This window comes from Chlamydotis macqueenii, chromosome Z (assembly GCF_036417535.1).
Source record: "Chlamydotis macqueenii isolate bChlMac1 chromosome Z, bChlMac1.mat, whole genome shotgun sequence".
Lineage (NCBI taxonomy): Eukaryota > Metazoa > Chordata > Aves > Otidiformes > Otididae > Chlamydotis > Chlamydotis macqueenii.
In genome coordinates, this window is record NC_141593.1 from 32,528,706 (window position 1) to 32,556,366 (window position 27,661).

The window sequence follows — 27,661 nt, forward strand, 5'->3', positions numbered from 1 at the left end:
TGATTTCCAAAATATTCTACCTTTGACAATAAGATTAATATGAACAACTCTCCTGTCTTACATGAGAAATAAAATTTTAAAAAGAGTTCCAAACATGGACATGAGCAGTATATTCTGCCTTTTTTTTTTCTTAAATGAAATACATTTTTTTTTTTCCAAGACTCATATACTTCCAACTACTAGAAAAAAAATTAAGTCCTAAAAGACTTAATTTCTAGTGCTTCATACACTACACTGGGATTATAATTTCATCTCCCCTGGCAGAGCTCCAGAAAGCAGCGTATGCTAACAAAAATGATCACTGAATTCAGAGCCATGATCATTTTGTAAACTTGTATGAGGCAGCCAAGTGCACCCATCTGCAGAGATGGGATCTAAGTGTTGTTTTCAGTCCCTGTGGTTAATCATACTATGAATTCATTATGTCAGATTCAAACAGCAACTGCAACGACCTGCAAAGTTTCAACACAGTGATTCCTTTTTGAGGTAGAAATGATCAGTTTCTAATTGTCGCAGCCTTAAAGACTTAACAGCTAATTCCAACTGTTCCTTTAGTGTAACTTGTTCTCAGCCCATCTTCTGGAAAATGCAGACTACTGTTATCCAGGCTATGTCCTAAAAAAAAGAGTTGTGAAAAACAGGGACAGATCTGTAGACTCTGAATGTAGATTTATGAAAAACAGTATCTCATAAGTGCACTCTGCAAACACATCTTCAGCTGGGTGACTGCACATTCAATTTCATATTTTGCACATTTAGTTAGACAGCTGACAGAGCTTACAACTTAACCACATTATTATCTGCCATATATTTTCACTGTTCTTTCACAATTTTATTTTTTGTGTGTGTGAAACAGATAGAAGTCAAATTTTTAAATACTTAAGTTTTAATCTGATCTTTTCAACGTATTTTTAATGAAAGGATATTTACAATATATAACCCATCTTCTTAATACTTCTTCTCAACTAACAGAATAAGGCAAATCCTATTATCTAACTACTGTAACCAAGGTAACAAACTGTAGAAAAAAAAAAACCAGCCAGTTTTGTTTAAAAGCAAGTTATTAAAATCAATTTGTCATTTACAAATGTGAAAAGACAGCCAACATGCTGAAATCAGTAATTCAGAGATTTTTGCTTGGAAGAATCCGTTTCAGCTTTTTGTTTGGTTTTGGTTTTTTTTCTTATGAATTAAGTTCTGGTGTTTAGTTCAAACTGCTTCCCTAACCATGTCCCCAGAAAATGAAGGCCAAATAACTTCAGCACCAGGCCCAGACCAGTACAGATAACTAGATGAAGACACACTTAGAATATATTTATACTCTGGTTTAGGGTTTTTTGGGGGTTTTATTTTTTGTAGGTCCTATTTTCTTTGTCTTTTTTATCTGAGTTTTTATTGGTTACCTCTGAGCTATGTAAGGCACTGAATACTCAGGTAAGCTGCATTGTTTGTACAAGTGAACACCTTTTGACCTTGTAAATCTCATAATCACTGATTGATGCTGAAGTCTAAAGAATACTATTAGGAGGAATCATTGGCAGCTTTTGAAGACAGATAGCATTCCTCTTAAGGCTGGCTTACATGCAAAAAGAGAATTCCAAAAACTTTTCAAGCTAGAGAAGTCATGTATTATGATAAATTAGCAAGGAGATTTATTTAGAAAAATGAGCACAGGAACATTTCTCTACACAAAGTGAGATTTTCAAAGGGATACTCAGTGTATGCAAGGAGAAGTGTGTAGCCATGCACTTTTGAAAATCTCAGTAAAATATTTCTTTTTTTACCAGCAACTAACATATCATAGGTCAGATTCACAGCTCATGCAAACAGCCAAAATCTCCAGATGCCAGTTTCTACCATGTGGGGATCCATCCCAACTATGGTGGATGAGTAATGTGGTGACAGTAAACACTAAAAACCAAGCATGAACAGTGACAAAGCAACCCTTTTCATTACAAAATGCAAAGACTCAAGAAATCTTTGGTAAGTTGGCCACTAACCAGAGCCAGCTCAGCACGGAAGAGGGCTGCATCAGCTGGCCCCTCCTCCTCAAGTGACTGGGAAGTGTAGAAAAAGCAATCTTCCTTAGCAGAGACATAGCCCTCCTCTGGTGAAAGCTGCAGAAAGAACGAAGCTCTGAGTTGGATGAGTGGCAGGACACAGGGTGTGCAGAGTGCATTATGTATGGGCGTTTAGAAAGACTACTGAATTCCAAATGCAGCAAAGAGCTCATTTCAGTCACAGTCACAGTCACGGTGTTGGGTATGCAGAGACATTTTTTCAAATTTACCTGAATTGATTCAGCTTCACATCTCACATCTCATTTTACATCTCCAGATAATGAAAAAGGCCTATCTAGCTACACCAGAGCCCACAGCTTAGTCTAAACACATTTTCAATTTCTGTTTTTATTAAACATATACTAAAACTGCCATCAGAGCTGCCACCAGGGAAAGAGTCTAACAGCAGAGGCCTTTACACCTTGCTAGCCAGAGTAATCTTGTTAGCAGGCAGGAAGACTGCATCCACTGTCTTGTGTTTTAAGATTGTATCTGCTGAGTGGAACAGCCTCAAGAGGACAAAATCTAATTCTGACTATGAACCAGTAGCTTTTTCCAACATAGTTTTATGCTAGGTGCATTCATCCACTACTGCACAGAAGCCAGTGATTATTGACAATGTTTGATTAACTGGCAAGCATAATACGCGAAATATTAAAGTGCAAATGTTGAATGTTGGCAAAATGTTGGGAACAGAAACAAAATCTCCATGCACTTTCTCTTTTAGAGTGACATCTTCATAAATATGAAAACAGTGATTTGCAAAACATTTTCATTTGTAACACAGAATCTCCACTACAAAAAATGAATTTAATAAAGCAAGTTTAAAAACTACCATCTTACTTTGAAAGTTTCTAGTAACTTTAACATCAGCCATCCCCTCTCACTCCACAAAGATCCACTAAGAGTGAAAATTTGATATCTGCAGTCGCAAGGATTACAAGATTTTAATTTCACAAAAAGCAAAAACAAACCCCAAAGACTGCACCGGGGCTTACAAACATAGTGATTTACTGATTCCAATTTAACTGATTTACTGATTCCAATTTAACAAAGCTGGCAGGGACTAGTCCATAAGCATCTTTACTGACACACGTTCTCAATAACCCTAGGTCTCCTTCAACCTCGTTCTTTTAATTGTTACACACTACCTTCTCAAATCAAGCCTGAAATTATTTATGGCTATCCTAAAATAAGTGGTTTGACATATACGAACTGAAGACTACTCATCATTCTTTAAATATGAAATGCACAGTCTAAATACAAAGACTGCACATGTATTATACCTTGCAAAGCAAAGGCATAGGCAAATTCCAGGCAAATCACAGAAAATTGACTTTATGTCTCCACGTCAAACATTCAGAGAATCTCGTAAAGCATGCAAAACTATGCCTGGCAACCTTAGCCCTGAGAGACTGTGCTGGCTTCACTGTCTTCTCAGGTGCAAGACTGGTGTGCTAGGTCCTGCAACCACAGCACCAGTCATACACTACACATGCCACTTCTACATGAAAGGAGATACGGGAATCTCTTAAAGACAGTTTCCGGATGTTTTGAGCCACCCAGCTGTACACCAATACACACAAAGTGTTTGCAGAAGTCAGGATCATCATGTACCAGCTAAATGACATGAAAAATTCAAACCCATTGAATTCCCAGATCCTTACAGGCAGTGGTTTAGCAACTCCTATTTTAACTGTTCCTGCTGGGGCTCCTTTCAGTGCTTGTACTGCTTCCTCCAGGCTGCCATTTTCCAAGTTGATATCATTGACAAACATAAGCCGATCTCCGGGAAGAAGTCTGCCATCTTGCTCAGCCACACCTCCAGGAACTAGTGAGCGAATCACAATTACAGTGTTTGCTGGATCAACTGGATCCTAATTAAATAAAAGGAAGAAAAACATTTCATTTTACTTACTCTTCTATGACTTGAGAAGCTAATTTTTATGCAGAGTTGGGTTATTAAAAACGCTGGAGCTCTGCTCCAGACGGACCCTCACCAGGAACATAGCCTCCTATCCACACTTCCCATATGTTTAAACATCCACCTATTCTTAATTCTTAAATATGAAAATTATTACTCCTTTCTAGGTGATATGCCATATCTCCAGCATATAACACTGCTAAATTGCAAAGCACTGTTCATACTGTAATGAGCAATTACACACCAGAAATTCAAATACTTCCTACTGCAATGACCGCATTTCAAACTTCATCCTCCCTTACACTCACTGGTTTCCGAATTAAGCTGGGAATGCAGCCTGGGGCAAAGTTAACACGTGCACTCTGGCGGAACAAAGGGCTTATTTTCAATAACTCTTATACTTAATGGCATCAGATCCTGATCGGCTGAGAAAGTACTTTTTAAGAGGCAAGTCCTCGTGCACGCCTAATTAAACATTTTATGGGAGACAGGAGCATACCAATACTCTAATCAAGACACAACAAAGCGGCGTTTGCTTTTAAAAAATAAAACTGCTTTGAAGTCTCCATTCTTCAACACACTGCTTGTTATGAAAACGCTAGCATCAAATACTCAGAACAGGAACATATGATTCTGGTATAACGATTATCACAAGTGCACACTTGATTCTTACAGCATAACTTGCATGTTTCTTATAGAACTACATTCCCAAGGAACATCATTACATGTTAATACTTCCAACACACAGCAATTCACTTGAGGGCATGCACAGAAAAAAAAAAAAAAAAAAAAAAAGGCAGTGTACTAATGTATCGGCTTTACTCATAGCAGAAGGAAGAGAAAAACAAACATCTACAAACTGGCATGCAACTGTAACAAGTCTCCATGCCAAGATGTACATCTGAAATGATGCATAGCATCAAGGAGAACCCAAAACCACAGGACTTGGAGACTGACGAAAGCTAGTGTAAGAGAGAGGCGTTGAGGGAGGGAGGGATGGAAGGACACCAAGAAGACCCTTAACTCCTCATGGCAGTTAACACAGTAAGAAGAATGCCATGGAGCAGTAAGACACCTCACAAGCGGAAATACAGCTAGCATTGCCGAACATAGTGCTTAAGTCTGAACACTGACAGCTTCCTCACTATTTTAACAAGTATTTACAGTGTCACTCTAGATGACACTGCATGACACCTTTTTTTTTTTAAAAATCACCTCTCTAGTGTATGTGATAGCCTTCCCTGGGGTAAGGAATTATGTAGATTTTCCTACAGGCCTGTCATTGTATAAAACATAAGGAATGCACTACCGTGAACATAATTGTCCTTAACTTTAGTCACTGTTCATTGAAAATTAATTGAAAATTTGATGAAAACAGCAAAATACAAAGATAAATCTCACTGTAAATTCACTGTTCACAGTCTTAGATGGAAGTAGAAATTTCATTGACAAAATCAAGTGTTTTAATCACTTCTCAAAGGAGAGAATATAGGACAAACCACAAAACTATAACATTAAGTTTCAGAAAGCTGAATACAGCTGTAGATATAATTAAACTCATCTTTGCAAAATATATAAAACAAAATTTAAGGTACTTCTCACAACTTTTCAGTTTTACCATCCATAAATAAAATTCAGTAACTAACTAACCCCACAGGCAATCCCCATTTGTGTCAACACTTCAGAAGAGGCTGAAGTAAAAATGTGCTTTACTCCATGCTAATGTGAACTCCAAATACTCAGGTTCAGCTATGGTGTCTCACCACAGAACATCATCACTAACACATTAAAGAGTGATCACTGTTTTGTAGAACAGATACTTGACTATGCCTTTATCCTCCAGATTATTAACTATACTGCTGATCACCTTTATCAGTGGGCAAATGCAAAGTACTACTGAGGTACAGAACAATTCTAAGCAGTGCTCTACGGGCACAGTTTTCACCTGGAAGCGACTTCCAGATGCAAAAGCACATACACTTAAGTGACAAAACCCAGTAGAGACCTGGGAGGAGATCAGGCCCTGCAGCACCACCAAACAGCTGGGGAAAATCCTATGCTGACTGCAGGGAGAAACTACGTGACCTAAACAGATCAGAAATTATACACTGTGACTACTGGGAACAGAAGGAACATTCATTCTGGGATCCTGACCAAGTGCAAGCAGGAGACAGGCACTGAGCTGCTCATCAGGACACACCAAGAATCACAGTTTGAGATACCCAGGAATTCTGAAGTCAAATACAGAACGAATGGGAGGTTTAGGCACAGCCTGGATGGACAGCAGCTAAGCAAGTGATTTCAAAATCATGGTTCTGGATTTTAGTAAATCCTGTTTTAAGCACCTAAGTCCTTTATTGGATCTTGCCCTAAGCACCTCACTGCAGATGCAAAATACATGGCTAAATGCCTGAACATTCTGACTACATCATTCATTGATTGCCCCTGGGGCACTAGCAGATAAGCTTTCTGAAGAACTTAGTATATTACGGATTATCTAGTTTTCTGAACCCATTTTACTATTATCATTAAAACTTACAGTGTTAATACAGTAAGAGGAATAAGTAATGTAGCTAGTAGTGACCTCCATTTAGCTTTACTGTATTGCTTGGTTTCCATTAACATTTACCTTTAAAACATGTACTTAGATTATATTGTGAGATCCAAACAATACAATATATTTTGTCCTCTACTCAAAGAAAGAAGTGCAGAACATACTTGGTAGTCCAATATGCTAAATCCAAGTCCCATACTCCCTTTCTCCAGCTCAATGTGTTGTACTTCTGTTTCCCACATCGCCAAAGACGAGCTTTGCACCTCTTCCATACTCTGACCCTCATCAGTTATTTCCAAAGCTGTTCCCTCTGTGTTCGAGGAGCCAATGAATCCAAGATCTACGTGAGCCTGTGAAAAACAGTAAGTTTTCACAAATAAAACGTGTATGTTTGTGAATCTGCAGAGACAAAACTCTGTTCACGAAGAACAAGACAAAATCTAAGTTATGTTTCTCTACATACAAAGTGCAAGCACTCAGTAGAATTAACAAACAAGTCTGATAAACCTAGCATAGAATTCACATATCCTTGTAATAAAAGAGCTATGCTGCAAGTATACGAAAGTACTACTGGGAAAAAAATATTTACAAAACATAATTTCCATCAAACTAAAAATTTCAGAAAAATTCATTAGCACATGTATTGAAATATACAGGAAACACCTGTTATTAAACAGTATGTTTAAAAATATGCCTTTATCTAATCAGAGTAGCACTTACAAGAGTCAAAACATCTGAAAAACATACATATACGTGCATGTATGTTTTTCTTTTCCCTTGGTTTCACAGAAAACTCAGAATTAACTGTGTCTCTCTTCATACAGAATCACAGAATTATCAAGATTGGAAAAGACCTAAAAGATCATCCAGTCCAACCATCACCAATACTTCTCAGCTAAATCATATCCCTCAACACAACATCCAAACGTTTCTTGAACACCTCCATGGTCGGTGACTCCACCACCTTCCTGGGGAGTGCATTCCAGTGCCTGACTACCCTTTCCGAGAAGTAATATTTCCTAATGTCCAGCCTGAATCTCCCCTGGCGCAGCTTGAAACCATTGCCTCTAGTTCTATCACTGTCTACACGAGAGAAAAGGCCGACCCCTAGCTCACTACAACCTCCCTTCAGGAAGTTCTAGAGAGCTATAAGGTCTCCCCTGAGCCTCCTCTTCTCCAGACTGAACAATCCCAGCTCCCTCAGCCGCTCCTCATAAGGCCTGTGCTCCAGACCCCTCACCAGCTTCGTAGCCCTCCTCTGAACGCGCTCCAGGGCCTCAATGTCTTTCTTGCAGTGAGGGGCCCAAAACTGAACACAGTACTTGAGGTGCGGCCTCACCAGTGCCGAGTACAGGGGGACAATTACCTCCCTGTTCCTGCTAGTAACACTGGTTTTGATGCAAGCCAGGATGCCGTTGGCCTTCTTGGCCACCCGGGCACACTGTCGGCTCATGCTCAGCCGAGCATCAATCAGTACCCCCAGGTCCGTTTCCTCCACACAGTCCTCCAGCCACTCCGCCCCAAGCCTATAGCGCTGCCTGGGGTTGTTGTGGCCGAAGTGCAGGACTCGGCATTTGGTCTTGTTGAACCTCATCCCATTGGCTTCAGCCCAGCTCTCCAGCCTGTCCAGATCCCTCTGGAGGGCCTCGCTACCCCCAGGCAGATCCACACTCCCAGCCAATTTGGTGTCATCTGCGAACTTACTGAGGGTGCACTCAATGCCCTCATCCAGATCATCAATAAAGATATTGAAGAGGACAGGCCCCAGCACCGACCCCTGGGGAACACCACTTGTGACCGGTAGCCAGCCGGATTTAACTCCATTCACCACCACTCTCTGAGCCCGGCCCTCCAGCCAGCTCCTTACCCAGCCAAGAGTGTACCCATCCAAGCCATGAGCTGCCAGCTTCTGCAGGAGAATACCGTGGGAGACAGTCTCAAAGGCTTTGCTGAAGTCTAGGTAGACCACATCAACAGCCTTTCCCTCATCCAGCAGATAGGTCACTTGATCATAAAAGGAGATCAGGTTGGTCAAACAGGACCTGCCCTTCATGAACCCATGCTGGCTAGGCCCGATCCCCCGGCCATCCCGCACATGCCGCATGATCTCCCTCAAGACTATCTGTTCCATAACCTTCCCTGTAACCGAGGTCAGGCTAACAGGCCTGTAGTTCCCCGGATCCTCCTTACAACCTTTCTTGTAAATGGGAGTCACGTTGGCAATCCTCCAGTCTTCCGGGACCTCACCAGTCAACAAGGAGCGCTGATAGATGATGGATACAAATGATACAAATGATATTGCCTTGCATACTACACAGCAGACGATTTCTACATGGTTAGTATATCTGGTTGACCAGAGCTTGGCACTTATGAGTGACAGAAATGTCTCTCCTTGTATTTGCCAGTGAATGCTCACGCAGTTCTGCGCTACACAAACCCAGCAAGCAAAGTTCAAAATCAGGTTAAATATGTTCAGATTCTAAAGAACACATAGTTCAGTTTGCCATACCCTCATGGCCCTCCTGCAGAACACAAGTCCTTGGGTAGACAGACCCACATCCCAGAATATAGAATCATAGAATGGTTAGGGTTGGAAGGGACCTTCAAAGGTCATCTAGTCCAACCCCCCTGCAAGGAGCAGGGACATCCCTGACTAGATAAGGTTGCTCAGAGCCTCATCCAGCCTGGCCTTGAATGTTTCCAGAGATGGGGCCTCCACCACCTTTCTGGGCAACCTGTTCCAGTGTTCTATAACTCGCATCGTAAAAAATTTTTTCCTAATTTCTAGTATAAATCTACCCCCCTCTATTTCAAAACCATTACCTCTCGCCATGATCTACTAGGACTGATGTCTTCTGGTTGGGCTAAAGTACAGTTGACTACCATTACTTGCTTTTTTCTATTCATCTAGTTCCAACTCCTAAAATATGAAAACGTATTTCTAACCTTGTACAAGAACTTTATATGTTTTTTCTCAAGGAAACAGTCATTTTGTCAGTGATTTTTTTTAAGACAAAATACCTTTTCTGTGAGCTGAACTTCAGGCAGACTTAGACTCTCCAGTACTTCTGGATGAGCGATCGGAGGAGCTACTGGACGACAGCACACCATTGTCACCTTAATAGGCAGTTCTTTCAAGATATTGACCACATCCTTGTGGTTCTCTCCAAGCAAAGAGATATCATTCACCTCAATAAACAAAAAATATACAGTGTTTAGAAGTACAATGAACAAAAATGGGTAAAAAAAGCACCCAACCCACTAATCATCTGATTTAAAAAAACAAACAAACAAAAAAAAAAAAAAAACCAAAAAAAAACCACCACGCTAATGGACGTTGTCAATCCTTAATTTCTACTCAATTTGGTAGACTCAGAATCAACACGAAGATAAGTTTTAAACCGAATGGAGAGTCTCACAGATTGCGTGGAGTCACCCTATAAACCTCAGATACTCTGTGACTTCATGTTTCTTGCATTCACATGAACCAAATTCACACTTTAATTTTAAGAAAATTATTTAGAAAAGTAAACAGGTATTTAGTCCCTTCACTGTGTAGGGATATTCTTACTAAATATTAATGCTTTTGCTAGGCATTCTTCTTTGTTGACTTTGAACCAAACGTGAAAAATCAGCTATCAGCTGAGAAACGCATGAAAGCATATGCATTCACATAAATATGCATAAGTACATATGAAGTGGCTGTCAAGCACTTATGGGTATGGCTGGTATGCAGTCAAGACATGCTACATTCTCGAAGTCACAGCCTGTGAGAAGCAAGTCAGTGCTTTAAAATCTTACTGAATGCTGACTAAGATACAGTATTTTTTTCTTACTTCCAGCAGCTCATCTCCACTGAACAGCTTCCCGCTTCGTCCAACTGGCCCCTCGGGTAAGATAGATCTGATGAAATGATGCCCCACCGTAGCTTCAAGGCTTATCCCTAACCCACTGCTTTCACTAAATTTGTTAACTACAGCCACCTAAAATAAGATTAAGAAATGGTTACTTTTGACATATTTACATCTGTACCTGTTACTTTCCATTTCAACTTATATACAATGAGATAAATATTCCAGAAGTGAGAAACTAGAAATATTGTCATGTGTAATACAGACTTTTAGACTGCAAAAGCACCCAAAGTTCCTAGCTTAGGTTTTTCAACAACACTGAGGGAAATAAGAACTCCAGCTTGAAAGAAAGAAATCAACTTAAACTTCCCAGTAAGAAAAAAAGCATTGAGAGGGAAAAACAAATATCAGAAAAAAACTAAAATCTGCAGGCCATATTTAGTGAAAGTTACACAATCACAAAATAGCAGACTATTCTGGAAAGGAAACTACTGCTTTATTTTATCCATCAGGGGGATGGATAAAATACTTACATATGTGACAAAGTCACAGAGTGTTATCTAGGCACCACAACAGACCAAAGCACCAGGGCTGGAGTAACACCACTATGTTGCCCTATGCATGTGGACAGAAAGCCACCATGATAGACCTACTCTTTTACCTCTCTTCACACGGGGCTTCAGTCTCTTATCCAAGAAAAGCCCCTTAAGCACGGAAACTGAAACACAGCCCAATCCAATATGATCTATGCCTGATGAGGAAGAGGCTTTGCATTGCATTTGCGTAAAAATGGGATAAATGCTTGTATCAGGGGACAGTTAGATAAAAGCTGAAACTTTGATCACATATCACTCCAGCATAAACAAGTTGAATTGTGTATGACAACAACATATATATTAATACATACTTTTGCAGTGACTACAGCTCTGGCACTTAATTTTGAAATAAAGTCCTAAACTCAGATACTGCTTTTCAACTGTACCTATCATAAATGCCCTATGCATTATTTGCATCATTACATCAAGCACTTCATTCGTTATGCTGAATGGGTAAGATGTTTCAAGCACTAGCTTCAAATTCTGGCTAATGGAGCTCTGAAGTTCACGTTACATATTACTTTTTCCTCTAATACACATTTATCCTCTTAACGCCAGGAAATCCGTGAAACAATACTCATAGGCACAGTAACCTAAGAAGCTTGTGATTATTTTGCCAAAAATCAATACATTCAAAATTTATTATCAAAATAAAAGAATCTCAACAGACTAAGAGGCATATCTATGACGTTTATACATGAACACATTCAAATACAGAAATATTTGTATCTGCATGTTAGCAACATAATAGGTAGACAGATCAAAGGGCATTTAGTAATAGTAATCAAAGTTTACCTACCACTATTTCATAATTCGAACCCATAATCCTCTGCCACTTTGCCTTTGTAGCTGCTTCTTCTGTAGTAGTTAGCTGGAAATCTAAAAGTTATGTCTGAGATTACTGTGACAAAAAGTAAAATGTCTTGTCTATTCCTGTAACTGATAAAGTACATGGACCATGAAAGACTACACAATCACTCTCATGATGCCAGAACTCTCCTAAATATCACTAAATACTGAATGTTTCCTCTTAGCAGGCTTTGGTTTACCAGAGGAAAAACTTCTAAAATAGTACTAGATCCCAGCCCTGCAAAACTCACTCTGTATTTTGAAAGACATGAAGTCCAGTCAAAAAGTTTAGTGTGAACGACTGGAAAGAAAGGACACATATTTAAACTAGCCTCAGTATTGAGTATATTTAATGCAACTTTACAAGATAATGGGCATAAAGCAAATGAAAAAGTTACATCCATGCTCCAGGCATTTGTTAAACCAGACCATATGCGGGCTAATCAGACTGACCCGGGGGATGGATAAAATACATACGTATCTGATACAGCATACTGATCCTTTCAGACAGACCCTGCATTTTACAGAGAGCGTCCAAGGGAAGTTTTCAAACAAAATCTGGAGGTTTTGAGATTCTGTACTTTCAAAACTATGAGCATAACTGTAAAAGATTTTTTTTGAAACTGTAGGGCCTTAGAGCGCAGTGAGAGAACTCAAATCCTAACTTTTTCTTTTTTGCTTTTTTTTTTGTTAGATTCACTTGTGTGCACACACACAATAAGAAACAATTCTAGCAGCTAAAGAGCAGAAATTAAATTGGAAGGAAAGGAGGGGAGAAAACTAATGATGCTGTGAAAAATACAGTGACATTCTAGGCAGCAAACTGCAGCAACTTTTAACTTGATTGAAAGTTTTATCTGCATGCCGAAAAAGCAGAGAAATGCTTTCCTCCTGCTCATTTCCCCCTCATTCACACTATTTAGATTCTAAAGCAGGAAATAATAAAAAGCAGTATTTAGATACAACAGTGAGTAGATTTAACAGGACTCTACATATTCAAGGCCCATGGTCTGTGCTACATCTACAGTAACTATCCAAATAAACTCCTCAGATCTGAACGCTCATCACAGGCAAAGACTAGAATTTTTATTGCAAGATTAAGTTCCCAACTCCCATTGAATTTTAGTAAGAATTTAAAGTGACCTACAGCCTCAGACAGTGTTTTAGATCTAGTCGTTGCTCAGAAACACTAGTAAAAACAAAGCCAGGTGTTATGTGGCATTCAAATATAACAACACTTTCCCCAAAGCAAAGACCTTGCAGTATCTGAAAGAAAGATGCTAAAAATAAATTCTTCAGCCATCCAGAATAATTGGAAGCATGAGTTATGAAAAGACACGTATTACAGAACTCATAGAAGGGATGCTTTTCACTTCCTCTCTAGCTCTGGAAGCCAGAAAATGCACATCAACTGCATTAGAAAACAAGAATTTCCACAAAGAGTACGGGAAACATCAGAGCATACCAGTGCACCAGAACTGACTGAATTTCAAATATTATTAGACAATACAGATTGAAATGAATGCAAGCTCAAGAATTTGTGAAAAAGAAGTTTATCAGAAGAGGCAGAAGTCCTGGAACTGCAGCTGGGCAACTCCAGGCAGCTAGAAGGGTATGTTATGTTGGGGAATGAGGAGGGGAAAAAAGTTTAATACAGAACTAGACTAAAAAGAGGGCTAAGCATGTAGTAAAAGCAGACTGCTTCATGTGACATCTTTGAAATGTAATTACTTTCAGAGATACACAGTATTCAATGCGCTTACTGCACTCAGAGTACATGCTTCCAGGTATGATTACTTTCACTTTCTAGCTGTACCTCAGCTATACAGCACACAGGAGATGGAAAGGCACACAGAACACCTGATCTTTGTGTGAGATCACCCAAGTACATTTTCACAGAATAAAATATTAAACATTGCGAACCTGTTTCCTGTTGTTTCACGTCCTCTCCAATATTTACTGCACCAGCACTGCACGGCAGTGATGGGGATCCCTGTTCTGTTTCACTGTTATCTGGAAAAAGAAGAAGAAACCTTTTCAGCTACTTTATGTGTTGTAACATTCATCAAGCTCATAGGCATGCCTCAAGGCACTGACTGCCTCTTCCACTGGACTTCAGAGGATTCATATTTAGCAAATGGAATCCGGCATGAGGGGCCCAGAAGAAATGCCATATCTTAAAGATATTTTGTTTTCTTTTACTGTTTTGCCTTCTCCAGTGAATTTTTCAATGAAACAAGAAAAATAAAAAGCACAACCACCACTAGCTGCATCTCTATGAACAAAAAAAAAAAGTTACTGAAAAACATATAACATTCTTTATCACCTTTGTATTACCTTTTTTTCCCCATCCTCTTCTTTCCTATGTGCCATTCAGGAAGCTGACACTGAGAAAAGAAAATGCTACAGATTGGAATATCTGCATACCTGACAGACTTCTCACTTGCAGAATGCCTTTCCTAACATAGAGTTCTGTTAAATATGTTGGTGGCTCTCAGCTGTCTTGAACACGTCTAGGCTGGAGAAACAGCAGTTTCTGAGCATTTCCTCTGTAATCTTTTCTAAAGGTAGGAATGAGAGGATGATGCCATACAGCTAATATAGTACTGGCTCTTCAAAATGTTGTGTGAGGTGGGGATTATGCCTCAGTCTATTAGTTGTGATATACTTCTGCTGGCATTAACCTATAACACAAATAGCTGAAAAACATCCCTTCACACATCCAGCCTCTGTGCAGATACTCTGTTCAAACACACTGACTTCCAAGATACTGAATATATACTTCAAGATGTGCACAGTTTAAGATTCAGCTTCACTAACCTCACTTCATCCACAGCACAACTAATATTGGTCATTGGCTTCTGATCCTTGTACACATACACAGCTGATGTCCTATCAGATTATTAATAATCTCTAGATATATGCCACTCCTCTCATACCGTAAGCTTGTGACACTGACACGCAAGAGTGAAAGGAACTGAGATCTGCTTTTGCGCATTGCGGAGGATATCCATTTGCTTGCTCTTGAATGCAGCTCTCACCCTTGAGTACAAATAAAACATTCACTGCCTTCTTACCATTTGAAGACTCGCAGGATCAAAGTCTTGAACCAATTCAGCCAGAATTGCAATGCAGTGCAGAGCTTTCAACACTTACTTTGAAAATGAAGTAAATAATACCACTGTGTCTGAAAGATTAACCAAACTACAGTAGTTCAAGTTCTCCTCTTATACACAGTGGCTCTGCCAACAGTAATAGCTAACAAGAATTAATTTGGCCCATTTTATTTCCATTTTGCAATTGAGAAGAAAAACGTTTCAAGACATCTTTAAAGAAAAGCCAGTTTTGATTACCTTTGGCTATGCTACTATCCATTGTTTGGAACAGTAAGTCCTTTTCAACAGCAGCACTGAAGTCCTCCTGGGGCTGAATATTATTTTCCTGCTTAAGCCCTCTTCTGATCAAAGTGAGCCGCACTGTTTGTCCTGTGTGCCGCAAAACGTCAACTGCTTGCTGGTTAGTAAAACCCTGAAGATTTGTTCCGTCCACCTGCAGGATTAAACAGCTTTTCAGCTCCCAAGACACCACTCAGGGGGGAAAAAAAAAAAAAAAAAAAAGTCCAGGGCAAAATAATACGGTGAGCTTTCACAATCTGTAAGCCTGAGTACAAGGTATGTGCAAGGACAACAACAAAAATCTGGACGACATAATGACATTGGATACACTAAGCACTTTTACTGGAGTACTGCACTGCTAGGTAACAGCCAGTAGCATAGCAAAGTGAGGAGAAGTGCTTCAGGTCCCCCCCACAGTGGGGCCAGGCAGATCTGCTCTGTGAGGTGGGAGAAGACACAGCACGTGCTGTGCAGAGCATGCTGTGCAGCCTGTCTGCTCCACCACTCCAGGCATATCCACCTCTCAGGAGAAAATACTGGGTGAATAAACCAACACAGTCATGGCCAGGAGAGCTGGGGAGAGGAGGCTGAAGAAAGGCACAACTGTCCACTCTGGTAGGAAGAAATACAGACTGTAGCTGTTCTGAGGCCAAGTGACCATCAGACACAGTGAAGTCAGCTACTGAACATCGTGAAGTCCAATTTCCCAATTAAACACTGTCCCAGCCAGACAGACGTTACCTCTGGTCCATCATTTTAATATTTTAAAGAACAAGACTTTGGCCTCTTCTTTTGGAAGTTTTCTCATTAACTCAAGGTTTTTTTCTGAAATGTAAGACTTTGGCTTTGCTCAACTTCATCCCATTGTCCCTAGTACACACCACTTCTTATTCTCTTTCTCCCTGCAAACTCCATTTTTCCTCTATACTTACGGAAATCATATTTAAAAAATGCTTATTATTCTTTTATCTGAAGTCACTCAAATATTTTCTTCCTTCTGCATCTGCAGTAGAAGAAGTTAAACCTTGGAATAATTAATTTTAACCATTTGTACACAGTATACAAATCACTATAAAAACCATACATAGTTTTACATACAAACACGCAGGTATATTTGTACTTGGAGAGACATCATAACTTGTTCTTAGTCCTGCCTTCATACAAATGCAAGGCCAGATCTACAACAGCCACAAAAACGGGGCTCCTGCATTTACAACCTGATTTTCACCACACAACTAACATTTTATGCATAAAAATATTTTCTTCTTTCTCCGAGCACCTAAAACTTTAATAAAATACTTTTAAAAATAATTTTGAAACAGTTGCTTAATTTGAATCAAACTCTGAAACTTTGCCTTTACTAAGCAGTCTCAAAGCTGCTACTAGTAACATACTCACACACAACACACACTTTCTAAAGAAACACAAGTTACACACAGGTAGATAGCCAGAAAGAGAATGTGATCAAACAGTCAAAAAAAGGACTCACCATTTCAACAATGATTCTGAATATTTTAAACAAGTACTACCTGAGCATTTTTTTACAACTTAAAAGAAGTAGAGTTTTGCAGACAAGCAACCTAGCTTCTTTCTTTGTCTACTTACAATTATAATTTGATCTCCCACATGGATTCTGCCATCATGTTCAACAGCACTGCCTTTTGTAATGCTTTTCACAAAGATACCAGAAGGTTCTGGGATGAAAAAACAGAAAATTAAATTAACTAATATATTAAGAAACAATTTAAATAATGCAACAATCTCCAACTAATCCCACCAGGCAAAGGGAGAAAAAGAAAGAAAACACAATCTCCAGGTAAGATAAGGAAAGAATAATCAACACAGTATATGCTTTAAGTAAAACATTTGTATTATTATTTTCCTAAAGGATGAGCTTGACTAATGTCAGCTTGCATTGGACCAGATTTCACTTAAAATCTTACAATGCCAAATTCCCAATTCTTTCTGCAGAAGAAGAAATATTCTCATTTATTTTAATCTAAACGTTGAAACCCACATCAACAAAAAACGTATCTCTGACTTGGCCTGATTTAGAACTGCAGGACAGAAAATTCCGTTTGAATACACTAGCCTGGTAAATTCCGTATTTTCGATGTACTTAATAACTGCTTAAGATAACCAAATGCAGAAAATTGTAAGCAAGCAGGACTACAACTTAGGTTTGAAACAGCTTTTAACTACAGCTGTAAGTCGGTATTTGATCAAATTTTAAAAAAGACAAAATATAAGAAAAAAAAAATCCAAACCCCTAAATAGAACCATTTTAGACAGCTAACGATTTTGAATCAGAAGGAAATGTCATATATATAAAACACCTACCAAAGGGATATTTTGCAAAAAGTTTCAGGAAAAACACACTGGAATTTGAGACAACTTCAACAACTCAGTAAATTGAAAATCTATGGAGCTCCCACATGCATATTTTGCACAGTATACATGATATTGAGAAAAATACTAGCAAGAACTGGCATGAAATCAGGTCTGAGGCCCACAGGCTTGTAACATTGATATCAGAAATTTTAACAGAATCTACTTCCTCTCAACTAATGTTCCAACTCTGTTAAATGAGTATGTTCAACGGGAAGATAACCCACCACAAAATGGGTTTTAATAGCTGTCAAGACACCCAGTGCCTTTGCAGATCTGAAATGCATCTTTCACTGGATCTCAATATGACAAAATTTAGCAGGAAGGAGGGCTAAATATACGTTTTGCTCTAATTACTATATTCAGCTTAGGAAGAATAGTACTACAAATATATTTAAGTCATGACATTGACAATTCCTTTCTGGTTTTCCTTAATTTCTTGTTTCCCCAGGTTTTCTGAATAATTAAATTGCTGGTCCTACTAACTTCCACATGTTTTTATATCCTGTAATAGCTGGACGGCAACATACTAAGTTGCTGTTTCTCATTCATGAAAGTTTCAGCTGCAGATCTTGTTGTCCCATAGTTTTACTGCTGCTTCTCTGAAAGCAAAGTTGTTCTTTAACTAAGTGCTAAGTCACAAAATTGAGATACCCAAATAGTTCGTAAGGTAGGAATATTTTCTAATGAAGTTACATGCACCACAATAATTTAAAACCAAAGACTGGCAATACTCCAACACTGAATCAGTTTAAATAGTTTAAATACTCTATCAGATCTATCACATGTTCTACAATTTAATTTGTCTTTTAAAGATTCAGCTGGAAACTGAGACCATTTCATCCTATGGAACAGATTGCTAAAATTTAGTCTCAACTGCAAACTTAAATTTAGTTCTCAAAGCCAACAAATTACCTCTATAAACTGCCAATAATGTAAGATATATCTGTCCATACATTCTTCTAAAAATATATACATGGGTAGAAGACAAAACACCAGCTCTTTGGGAAGTTTAACAACACATTCAATAACTGTCCCTTCCTAATAGTATTGCACTTGCCAAAGCACCTCTAGGGAGGCATAACAGAGTTCTGGATCATTTTTTTGACAAATGTAGTGGAAATTACAAGTAAAAATACACAACGGTACATGAATACTGTTGCATTTATTTATTTAAATCATTTATTGTCTGCAACAGTCCGAAGGGCAACAGACATTTATTGTATCCAGAAGTCACCAAGGAACTCTTGATCTCAGCAGTGCTACACAAATAATTTAAAAAATTATAAAAATATCTCCTAAAACTACTCAGAAAATTAATGTACTATCTTGTAAGAGCCTTTTAAAGATGAAAATGTAATTTTAAAAGCCCAATCTGTTCTAAAAAAAATGGCTCAATCTATTTTAGAATTGTTTTGCAAAAACATGTAAGCACAAGTTTTAGCCAAGAATGAATATAAAAATTGATTTAAAGAATCCTGAGGTGAGAATTTATTATAAAACTGGTTGCTTCTGCTCTGAATAACACTACCATGAAAGGAAAACAATTGCTTTTTCTTTACAAACTTTACAAATACTTTGGATGGTCAAGGCTTTTTGTAGAGATACTATACCAAAACTAAAATTAAGTCTTTGATGCACTTACATCACAGTACACAACAGATTGTACAGTAAACTGCAGGAATCAATAATTACCTGAGGTTTTGTCTCCAATATAACCAGCAATAGTTATTCCTAATCCCTGGACATTTTTAGTGAGTTCAACACTAAATTTCTCCCCATCTTCACAGCTATCAACAGAAGCATCTGCCTAGTAAGAAAAGTGTGATTAGAAAGGAAGCTTTTCTTTTTTTCTTTAAAGATCCACCACATTATTTTACACCATCAACATGTAAAATTGGACACAAATGTAAGAAAGCAAGCACCAATGCTGCTTCCGTTCTTGTTTGGTATTCAGCAGGTAAACTAGATACAGGTAACATTCCTCACTGTAAAGCAATACCGATCATGCCCTCCCTGTCCTGCTGCCCCTGGGATATTACCCTCTAACCTATAAAATAACTAAAATGACTGGTGTTATTTGTACAAATTCAACAATGAACCTCTTGTACAGTACGTTACACAAGCCATGCTTACATGTTAGAATATGTAGCTTGCTGCCCTTCTGGGACTTCCTTAGAACCAGCTTTAGACTGCTGTGTTATTTAAAAGAAGAAAAAATATCAAAACTATACTTTGTACTATATTTGTTTAAATTCCTTTTCAATAACTATAGCTATTTTTTCCTATGCATGCCAAGTTTAAAACATAATAAAAGCTATCCCTACCGAGGCAATTAAGTTTCTTGGTTTCGAAAGACTTAAAAATTCAGGTTTAGAAAGTAGCAATTATACGTCCAGCTCGTTAAATAATGACAGCCTCTGCTAACACCTACTACAACTCTCTGAATTTCAATAACAAAGAAATTTTGAGGCAACAAATTCATTTAATTATTGTTAACAAAAGTATATTAAAATCCCATTTCAATAATATAGCTTTCATATAAAAAAAAAAATCACCTTATAAAAGTTAACTTCAATTTTCAAAAAAGTTTTTTAAAAATGTTTAATCTTTCAGTTGTCTAAAACAGAGACTTACTAGCCTCTTCCATAGCTGATACACATAAGGATATGATTACATATACCAGGCTTCAATTTTGTTGTCTTTATGTGGAAGTCAGTATTTACACAGATATTAAAAATAGGAATTCACAAATATACAGAAATCTATCAAAATCCTGTTATAATCCTGTTTTATTCCATCTCTTCTGCATGACAAAGAGCAGCTAATATGTTTTGAAGTGTCAATACAGCAACCAGGCAGATACTAACTAAACCCAGACGTCAGGAGAGCTATGACACCACTTGCCAAAAGAGAATGTGACTTTGGGTCTTCATCTGAATAGCTCCACTCAAAACCACAATCGAACACAAGAATTTCTACTGCTTTAACCAACTCTCTGCTTGATAATACAGGATTATTTTGACCATAGGTAATGCCACTAAGAACTGCTCAAATTTCCATGACCTCATGAATTTTTACAGGACAGACATCTACAATAGAAATGATGAGAAGTGCCCATTTTGGAAAGCCATTCTGCTCTCATTAATAGCCTTAAAAGCATCATGAAGTCTTCACCCATCCTCTGTCTGCCAGGAAGAAATAGACAAACCAAGCTGTTTCTATCATTATCTTAACTCCAAATTAATAAGGTTGCAGCAGTATTAACTAGGTGCTCCCTCCCAGAAAAAGACTTTGTGCCACCAGAACCAGTTTAAAAATAGCCTGCCTCCTGCCAGGAGAGATGTACCAGGAACAAAGTGTAGAAAAGGATGAAAATGGAGAGGAAGGTGGCAAAAAAAAAGTCAAATTTTGCTACTTGGTGCATTTGAGCTATTTCCTCAGCACTAGAAATCCTATATATCCTGCAGCTGCAGATAGGGCCTTCAACATTGCACCATATAACCTTAGAAAGGCAAATACTGAAGAAATACACACAGATAAAATCATCAAATTCAGATTCTCCTTTGAGACTGTTGCTTTTCAGATAAATAATATTTGGGCTAAATATTGATCCCTTTATCTAAAATACAGCCAGGTTTTCATGCCTCTGAGTGCTGCAGAGACACAAAAGTACTAGTCTATCTCTCTTCTTAGATGCCTAGAAGACTCCATGTTAACTTTCTTTGCCTTACGCCCACAATAGGGGGGATGAATCAATGTTTGTTTTCCACAAAAAAGGCAAAATAACTGTAATCATGCAAACATTGTTAAGGCTTTTTTTTCTTCCAAAGTGGCTTATCTGAAATGTAATTTGTAATTGGGAAGAAAAGGTCTAGAAAAACAATGGAAAAAAAGTAAAACAAAAACATTATTTGTAAGGCATAAATTCTATCCAGTTGTAGGCTCAAAAACAACCACCTTTTTCTCCTCTCATTCACTTACTACACATATTCACATTTAAATGTATCTGGTCATAACTACATGTGACAGAACACTGCTGTTCCTGGCTCTCATGAAACCAGGCTTTGCTGCAAATAGGCAAATGACCCATTTTGCAGAGATTTTGAGCTGAAAGGATATGATAATATTCATAGCAATTTTTAGGTGGCTAACGGTTGTAGAGGAGTAACAGCACAGAGAGTACAATGATCAGCAAAGGAATAAGGATAGCAGCTGGCTGACTTTTTTTGGAAGATGTCTAGCAAATGAGCAATGCCAAGAGACATAGGAAAGAAGGAGCATCTGTGTGCTGGTTGGCAGAGGGAGGAACTGTCTGAAGGACAGCTGCAATGATACAGAAATAAGAAATGTTCCTGGAGAGCAAAAGGACAAGCAGACCGAGAAATGCTACAGAGCCAGCTTGCTCAGTCTGAAGAAGAGACTGCATGGCTTCAGTTGTTCCCAGTGTATTACTGCACAATCACAAGCAACCCAGAACCAGAAGTCACTCAAATCATACTCATGGAAGAAAGACCTAAGCCCTCCTCCCAAAAGGCTTCAAGTATTGTGATTCATGTCATTTAAATTCTCCCAGACAGCCAGCTGAGAACACCACTACTGCAAAAGAAAATCTTCACTTTTGAGGACATAAGCGTGAAAGACATTCAAGCAGTCATTCAAAGAAAAGGAAGTTCAACATAATATTTTGCCATGAGTTAAGAATATTCACTGTTGCTTACCTGTTTCTCTGGTGTGGCGATGGGTACCGGTGTACCTGGTGGAACTGCTGGTGGTGGTGGCTCCTCAACAGGACCTCTTGCAATTACCAGTTTCACTCGATTTCCACACTGCCTCAGAACTTGTGCCACCTGCTCACTGCTCATTCCAGCCAGGTCTGTATCGCCAATTTTCAAGATGTGATCTCCACTACACAATCGCCCATGCTGGAGGAAGAATAATGATGAAAAAATATCTATTAACATCCTGCCATTTCTCCCACATACCATACAATCACAAAAAGATCACACTTTTAAGACATATGTCACTTCTAAGACATATGACCCAGGTGATTTTTTTTTCAGATGCCAGGTAAATACCCTGGTAACATGGCAAAGAAAAGCAAGTTGCCTAATGACACACTAAATTTTACTAGAAATTTATCCAGAAATATCCAAGACATTCTTTTTGAAGTACCCAGTCACCTGCATATAGTTCAAGTTACTACCTACTGGTATTTAACAACTACATGTAGGTTAGAGAACTTCAGGTTTCATTTCCAAACACATTTCCAAAAGACAGCATACAAATGTGTATTTAATTACATACTTCTATTTAGAAACTGGTCCTCAGGATTAACTGTATCTTCAAAACAAAATACATTTATTCCTCACCGTGACCCAGTTATTTATACTGCTTTACACTGGCTTACTCTCCTAGCAATTTACCTTTAATCCATAAAAAAGAGCTTCACATTAATTTAGCCCATTAGAGACATGTCTGAAAAAGGAAGCCATCGACCTGCTCAGGGAAAGAGTGCAGCAGTAAATCCTTTCCATGCACCTTCAGGCTCTGTTAAGAGGCCACTACTTCTGTGGCAGGACTGACCAGTCTCTGTACTTATTCAATCCTGGACAATCATCACTGCAGCCCTAGACACCTGTCCAACAGACAAGCTTGAAATGGGCTACGATCACCAAATTCAATTCTCATGAGCCCTTCAGGTAGGAGCAGAGCCTGTGTCCTGAAGCAGACACATGAAGTCACATGCCTGCTCCAAGCTTCAGTAAGCTTAGCCGAGAGAAGCAGATGCTTTTCTTAGCTGTCTGGGCAGAGAAAGCAAGTGTTTGATATACTCCCCATCCCTGGATTACAACCAGTACATTCATGTAAGAATAAGGAGTCTAAACACATCTGCTCCAAACACACATACAACATAACAGGTTTGAAAATGTGATTTAGAGCCTAGTCCAGTTTTTACATTAAAATCTACAGATCTCCTCCTCCTCTCCTCAAATTACTGAGGATAAATTTCACCACTTAGTCTCTCTTTTCTACACTTACAAGGAAAAAAGCTACCATTACTCAGTATGATTATAAAAGCAAAGAGTAACTTAACACCTTACTGAACAGTAAATGGAAGCGTAAATTGAATTTACCTGATCAGCAACCCCTCCTGGGAGGATGGTTTTAACAATCACTCCAGTTGACTTTCCTCCCACTATCCCAAACCCCAAACCTGAGCCATCATTCACCAGCTCAATGGTCTCCACATGCTGCCAGTGAACCTAAAAGGAATAAATATCAGCATGTAAATTATTAAAACAACAATATACATATTAAAACTTGCAAAATATTTTCTCTTATTTCTTGGGTATGTTTTTGAATAAAGGAGGAAGGTAGAAATATGAGACCTTTCTAACAATTACTATTAGGTATAAGATTACACAATATTTAAGCAATAAATTGCTCATTCCGTAACAGTTGGAATTTCCATGATACAAACCAGAGCTGGGTAGACGGTCAGGCCTTTCAAGAACCTGCTGACTGAATTTAAGCAGCAACCTAGGACCATCCACATCCACTGAGTGTTGCAGTCAGTGAGAAAAATACTGCTGCTGTGAAATCTCACAAGACTGGAAATTAAAACCTTCATATAAGCACATGTTCACACCAGCCATTATAATAAAATACAGGAGAATGCATAAACTGAATTCACAGGTTAAGGCTGAAAGCAGCACCAGGTATTGTGAAGTATGCATTAGCAGAATTGCCCCCTGTGTAATTAAGAAAGATTTCTGAGTTGTATGATTTCAACAGCACTGGAATGAAGTAGCTCTCATGGCAGGCTTCACGTTCTGAAAGATGCAAAACTGCTCTGAAAGACAGACAAATGCTAGCTCGCTCAAGAGGGGGGGTACTGAAGGCACCACTGGGAACTCCTGGTATTGTTTTGTTCCTGAAGAACAAACCATATGATAAACTCATTTGAAATTTAAAACTGGAGCTGGTGCTTCATCAGGTAGGATCTTGAAAATAAGCAGTTATTTTGGAATAATCAAGGTACTGCAAATTCGAAGCCCAAAGGTATCTGTTTGGGTATCCACAGTCTTAACACAAACAATGATCATCAAGCAAAGTCTGAAGGAAAAATAACGGCCCCAGATAACACGCTCTTCCTCAGCATTTGAAAATGCAGGGGACATACGGACTGAGAAAGGTATACAAAACCAGAAGGAGCTGTGGTAGGTTTGGAAGGAACGTTTTTTCAAGCAAAGGAAGCTGTTCAGAGAATACAGAGGCAACCATACAGAGAAATAAGTGTGTCACAGGAATACTGGCAGAGTGCAGGCCTCTCCTATGTGCTGACAGGAAAAGTTAGGCCAAGCAGCTTCATTCCTGCACACAGTAAAAGAGTAATTCTGAAATTCCTTCACTAAAAGTTTTATGCTAATGATTAAAATAAACACTAAAATAGCTGCTTTTTCCAGACTGATTCCTCTGTATACTTCTAATTCTCGACTCCCACAAAGAAGCACCACAGATGACAGAACAACAAAACCTACAGAAACCAAAGACAGGCCATTTCATCCCAGGACAAACCATTACATGAGGAAGATACCAGGAAGAGAAAGTGCAGTTAGTATAACCATGTTTCTGAGCTATACCTCTACAACTAGATGTATAAAAGCTTTCAAAAGAAAGGAAATGTAGCAGAGCTGTTTTTTGGGGGTCCTAAAGTGTGTCCTTATAAGTGGCATTTTGACGGCTCTTTCTTGTTGCTTTACTTGAGCCCCACTGCTAACAGACAACAGAGAAACAAACAGATAAGCACCCATCCAACCAGTGGTACAGATCAGATTGCAATGTCTCAAAAATTTCTGTTTGCCCAAGCAGAAAGCAAAGAGAGAAAAAAATTCCTATTGCTACCTCAAAATAAAGCTTCATACAGTAATGTAAATATGCTGCATTTGCATTGGTGGACACAGGGAGTCTGGCAGATTGGAAGATGGAATACAGACAAGATCAAGATTCCCCCCAGCAAGCCTGTATATTTTCTACTCTTTGCATGGAAAAAGGTACAACAAAGGTAAACAGAAGAAAAATCTCAAGAACTGTGAAAGAAATACAGATACAAGTTAAAAAAAAAGTTTCAAAATACCAGATGCAGTAAACACATACACGCCCAGAACTGAATACGTAGATGGTTTGGGGTATACTCACCGGGTTGGAATGGGCGGAAACTGTGCTAGCAGCAGATGGAGACCGGGAAACTACAGGACTGATGAGCTGAGGGAACGTGCCCCTGGCCACAACTAGCTGGACATTATCTTTTGCTTTCTGTAGGATGCTGATAGCCTGTTGATGTGTAATGGTCTGATCAAGGGCTTGTCCATTAATAGCAAGGATTTGATCTGCTTCCTTCAGCTTTCCATCTCTGTCATGTATGTGTAAACAGGGAAGGGAGATGACAAAATAAACAAGAAAAAACAAGTAAGTGTTGCCACAGAAATTACAATATTTTGACAACTTTCCAGTATTTTTAATAACCTGTTCTCTATTCCCCCCCACTTCTTAATCTCTCCCTGCAGTTTTGCTGAAAGGAGCTGATGCGGCACCCTGGTGATCGCTTCCTTTGAAGCTAATCCCACTGCCGCTCTCCCCTGGCTACTACCCCCTAGCTAGCTTTCTTCTCCCTGTACTCCATCCGAGACTAAGTATATTAGATCTCAGTTGCTCCCAACCATGGCCTGGGAATTTATGTTTATTCTTGACTTTGAGCCTCTTGCTTAACAGATCAAGTGCTCCACTTTGTTCAGTGCACCCTTTCTGAATATTCATCAAACCATGGAGTGGAACAAACTTCCATCAAGATGTTACGGAAATAAATTTTGTTTTGCACAAAAACAAGGGAAAAAAAAAAAAAAAAAAAAAGAAGGGCAGGCAGAGAGAAATGGAAAGAAAATGATAAAACAGATCCCTTTTAAGTGAGGAGGAAAAAAGCCCTGAGCAAATTAAAAAATAACACTTCACTTTCTGGAAAACAAAGCACTACCGTAAAATTATATACTGAACCCTTCCCTAGATCTACTTCAAAGAAACACAGACGAGTTACTCTCTGCCTCCTCAACCACTTTTATTGCTTCCGCAACAAACGAGCAAAAATTCTGGAGTCTTGTCTTCAACATCCTAAGGTGGCAATGCTTTGAAAACAAAGGGAGGCAACAAAAACAAAAATTTCTATCACACCAGCTTTTGTGAGCACCTACAGTATAGAAGCCCAGGTACTCCACAGCACTCAGGTAAAAACACTATTTAGCTTCAACCTACAATATTGTCCTTGTGAATTTGAAGTGCTTTTCAGAGCACTCTCAGAGACTTATTACTGCCAGGGTCTTTCTGATTTATGAGCCCCGTAACAATCGTTGAATGTTTCTCTTCTCGCTAGGGCCTGATTCAGTAAGGACAGGTCTCAACTCCATGGAATAAGAGAAGTAAAGAAAGAGAAGTAAAAGAAAAGACCTCTTGAATGGGAATAAAAAAAAAAGAAAAAAAAAAAGAAAAAAAAAAAAGAAGAAAGTCAAATTTAGGTAGGCTAAAAAAAAATATTGTAATGACATAGAGTATGGCACTTTTTATAACCAAATTAACTCTGTAGGCCACACTCTCCCCTCTGTTAAAAGGACAGTGCTCAGATCACAAATAATAAAAAAAAAAAAATTCTCCCTAGATTACTCAGCCGCTCCACACAACATAGAGAGTACACCATGAAGCAGCTCTGGCCAGGATCCTGACCAGCAAATCCATACACAGTGACACATCCCACTGGTCTGCAGCAAACCAGTGCTGCTGCCATTCAGCACTGAGTTCATTTGTTCCCTTGGGCTGTTCTTACAGGAGAAATCCATTTCTCTCAACATTACTTGTCGAATCAGGATTAAAATCTAAAGTATACTTTCAGCAAGCTATTGTTATTGCTGAGTTTCTGGTAACATCAGCTGAATATCTCTTCTCAAGAGTCCAGCAACTTTAGGACCTTGATCTAGAAGCTGGGTTTCACAGCTG

At 38.7% G+C, this 27,661-nt stretch overlaps 1 protein-coding gene across 5 annotated transcripts in view; it reads right to left on the minus strand.

The window, feature by feature from the left end:
* Positions 1-27,661, minus strand: part of MPDZ (multiple PDZ domain crumbs cell polarity complex component) — a 98,738-nt gene that overhangs the window by 52,349 nt on the left and 18,728 nt on the right. For 4 of the 5 annotated variants that reach the window (XM_086769910.1, XM_086769909.1, XM_086769908.1 and 1 more), the window contains exons 6-17: positions 25,820-26,033; positions 23,755-23,883; positions 22,339-22,542; positions 19,313-19,427; positions 16,835-16,923; positions 15,188-15,383; positions 13,758-13,847; positions 11,785-11,864; positions 10,375-10,521; positions 9,560-9,727; positions 6,703-6,888; positions 3,728-3,937 (exon numbers count right to left, since the gene is read on the minus strand). In XM_086769910.1, the coding sequence (XP_086626036.1) occupies positions 3,728-3,937; positions 6,703-6,888; positions 9,560-9,727; positions 10,375-10,521; positions 11,785-11,864; positions 13,758-13,847; positions 15,188-15,383; positions 16,835-16,923; positions 19,313-19,427; positions 22,339-22,542; positions 23,755-23,883; positions 25,820-26,033 (1,828 nt within the window). Of the gene's footprint in view, positions 1-2,000; positions 2,118-3,727; positions 3,938-6,702; positions 6,889-9,559; positions 9,728-10,374; positions 10,522-11,784; positions 11,865-13,757; positions 13,848-15,187; positions 15,384-16,834; positions 16,924-19,312; positions 19,428-22,338; positions 22,543-23,754; positions 23,884-25,819; positions 26,034-27,661 lie in introns of all 5 variants that reach the window. The other variant, XM_086769911.1, reaches the window with a different exon arrangement.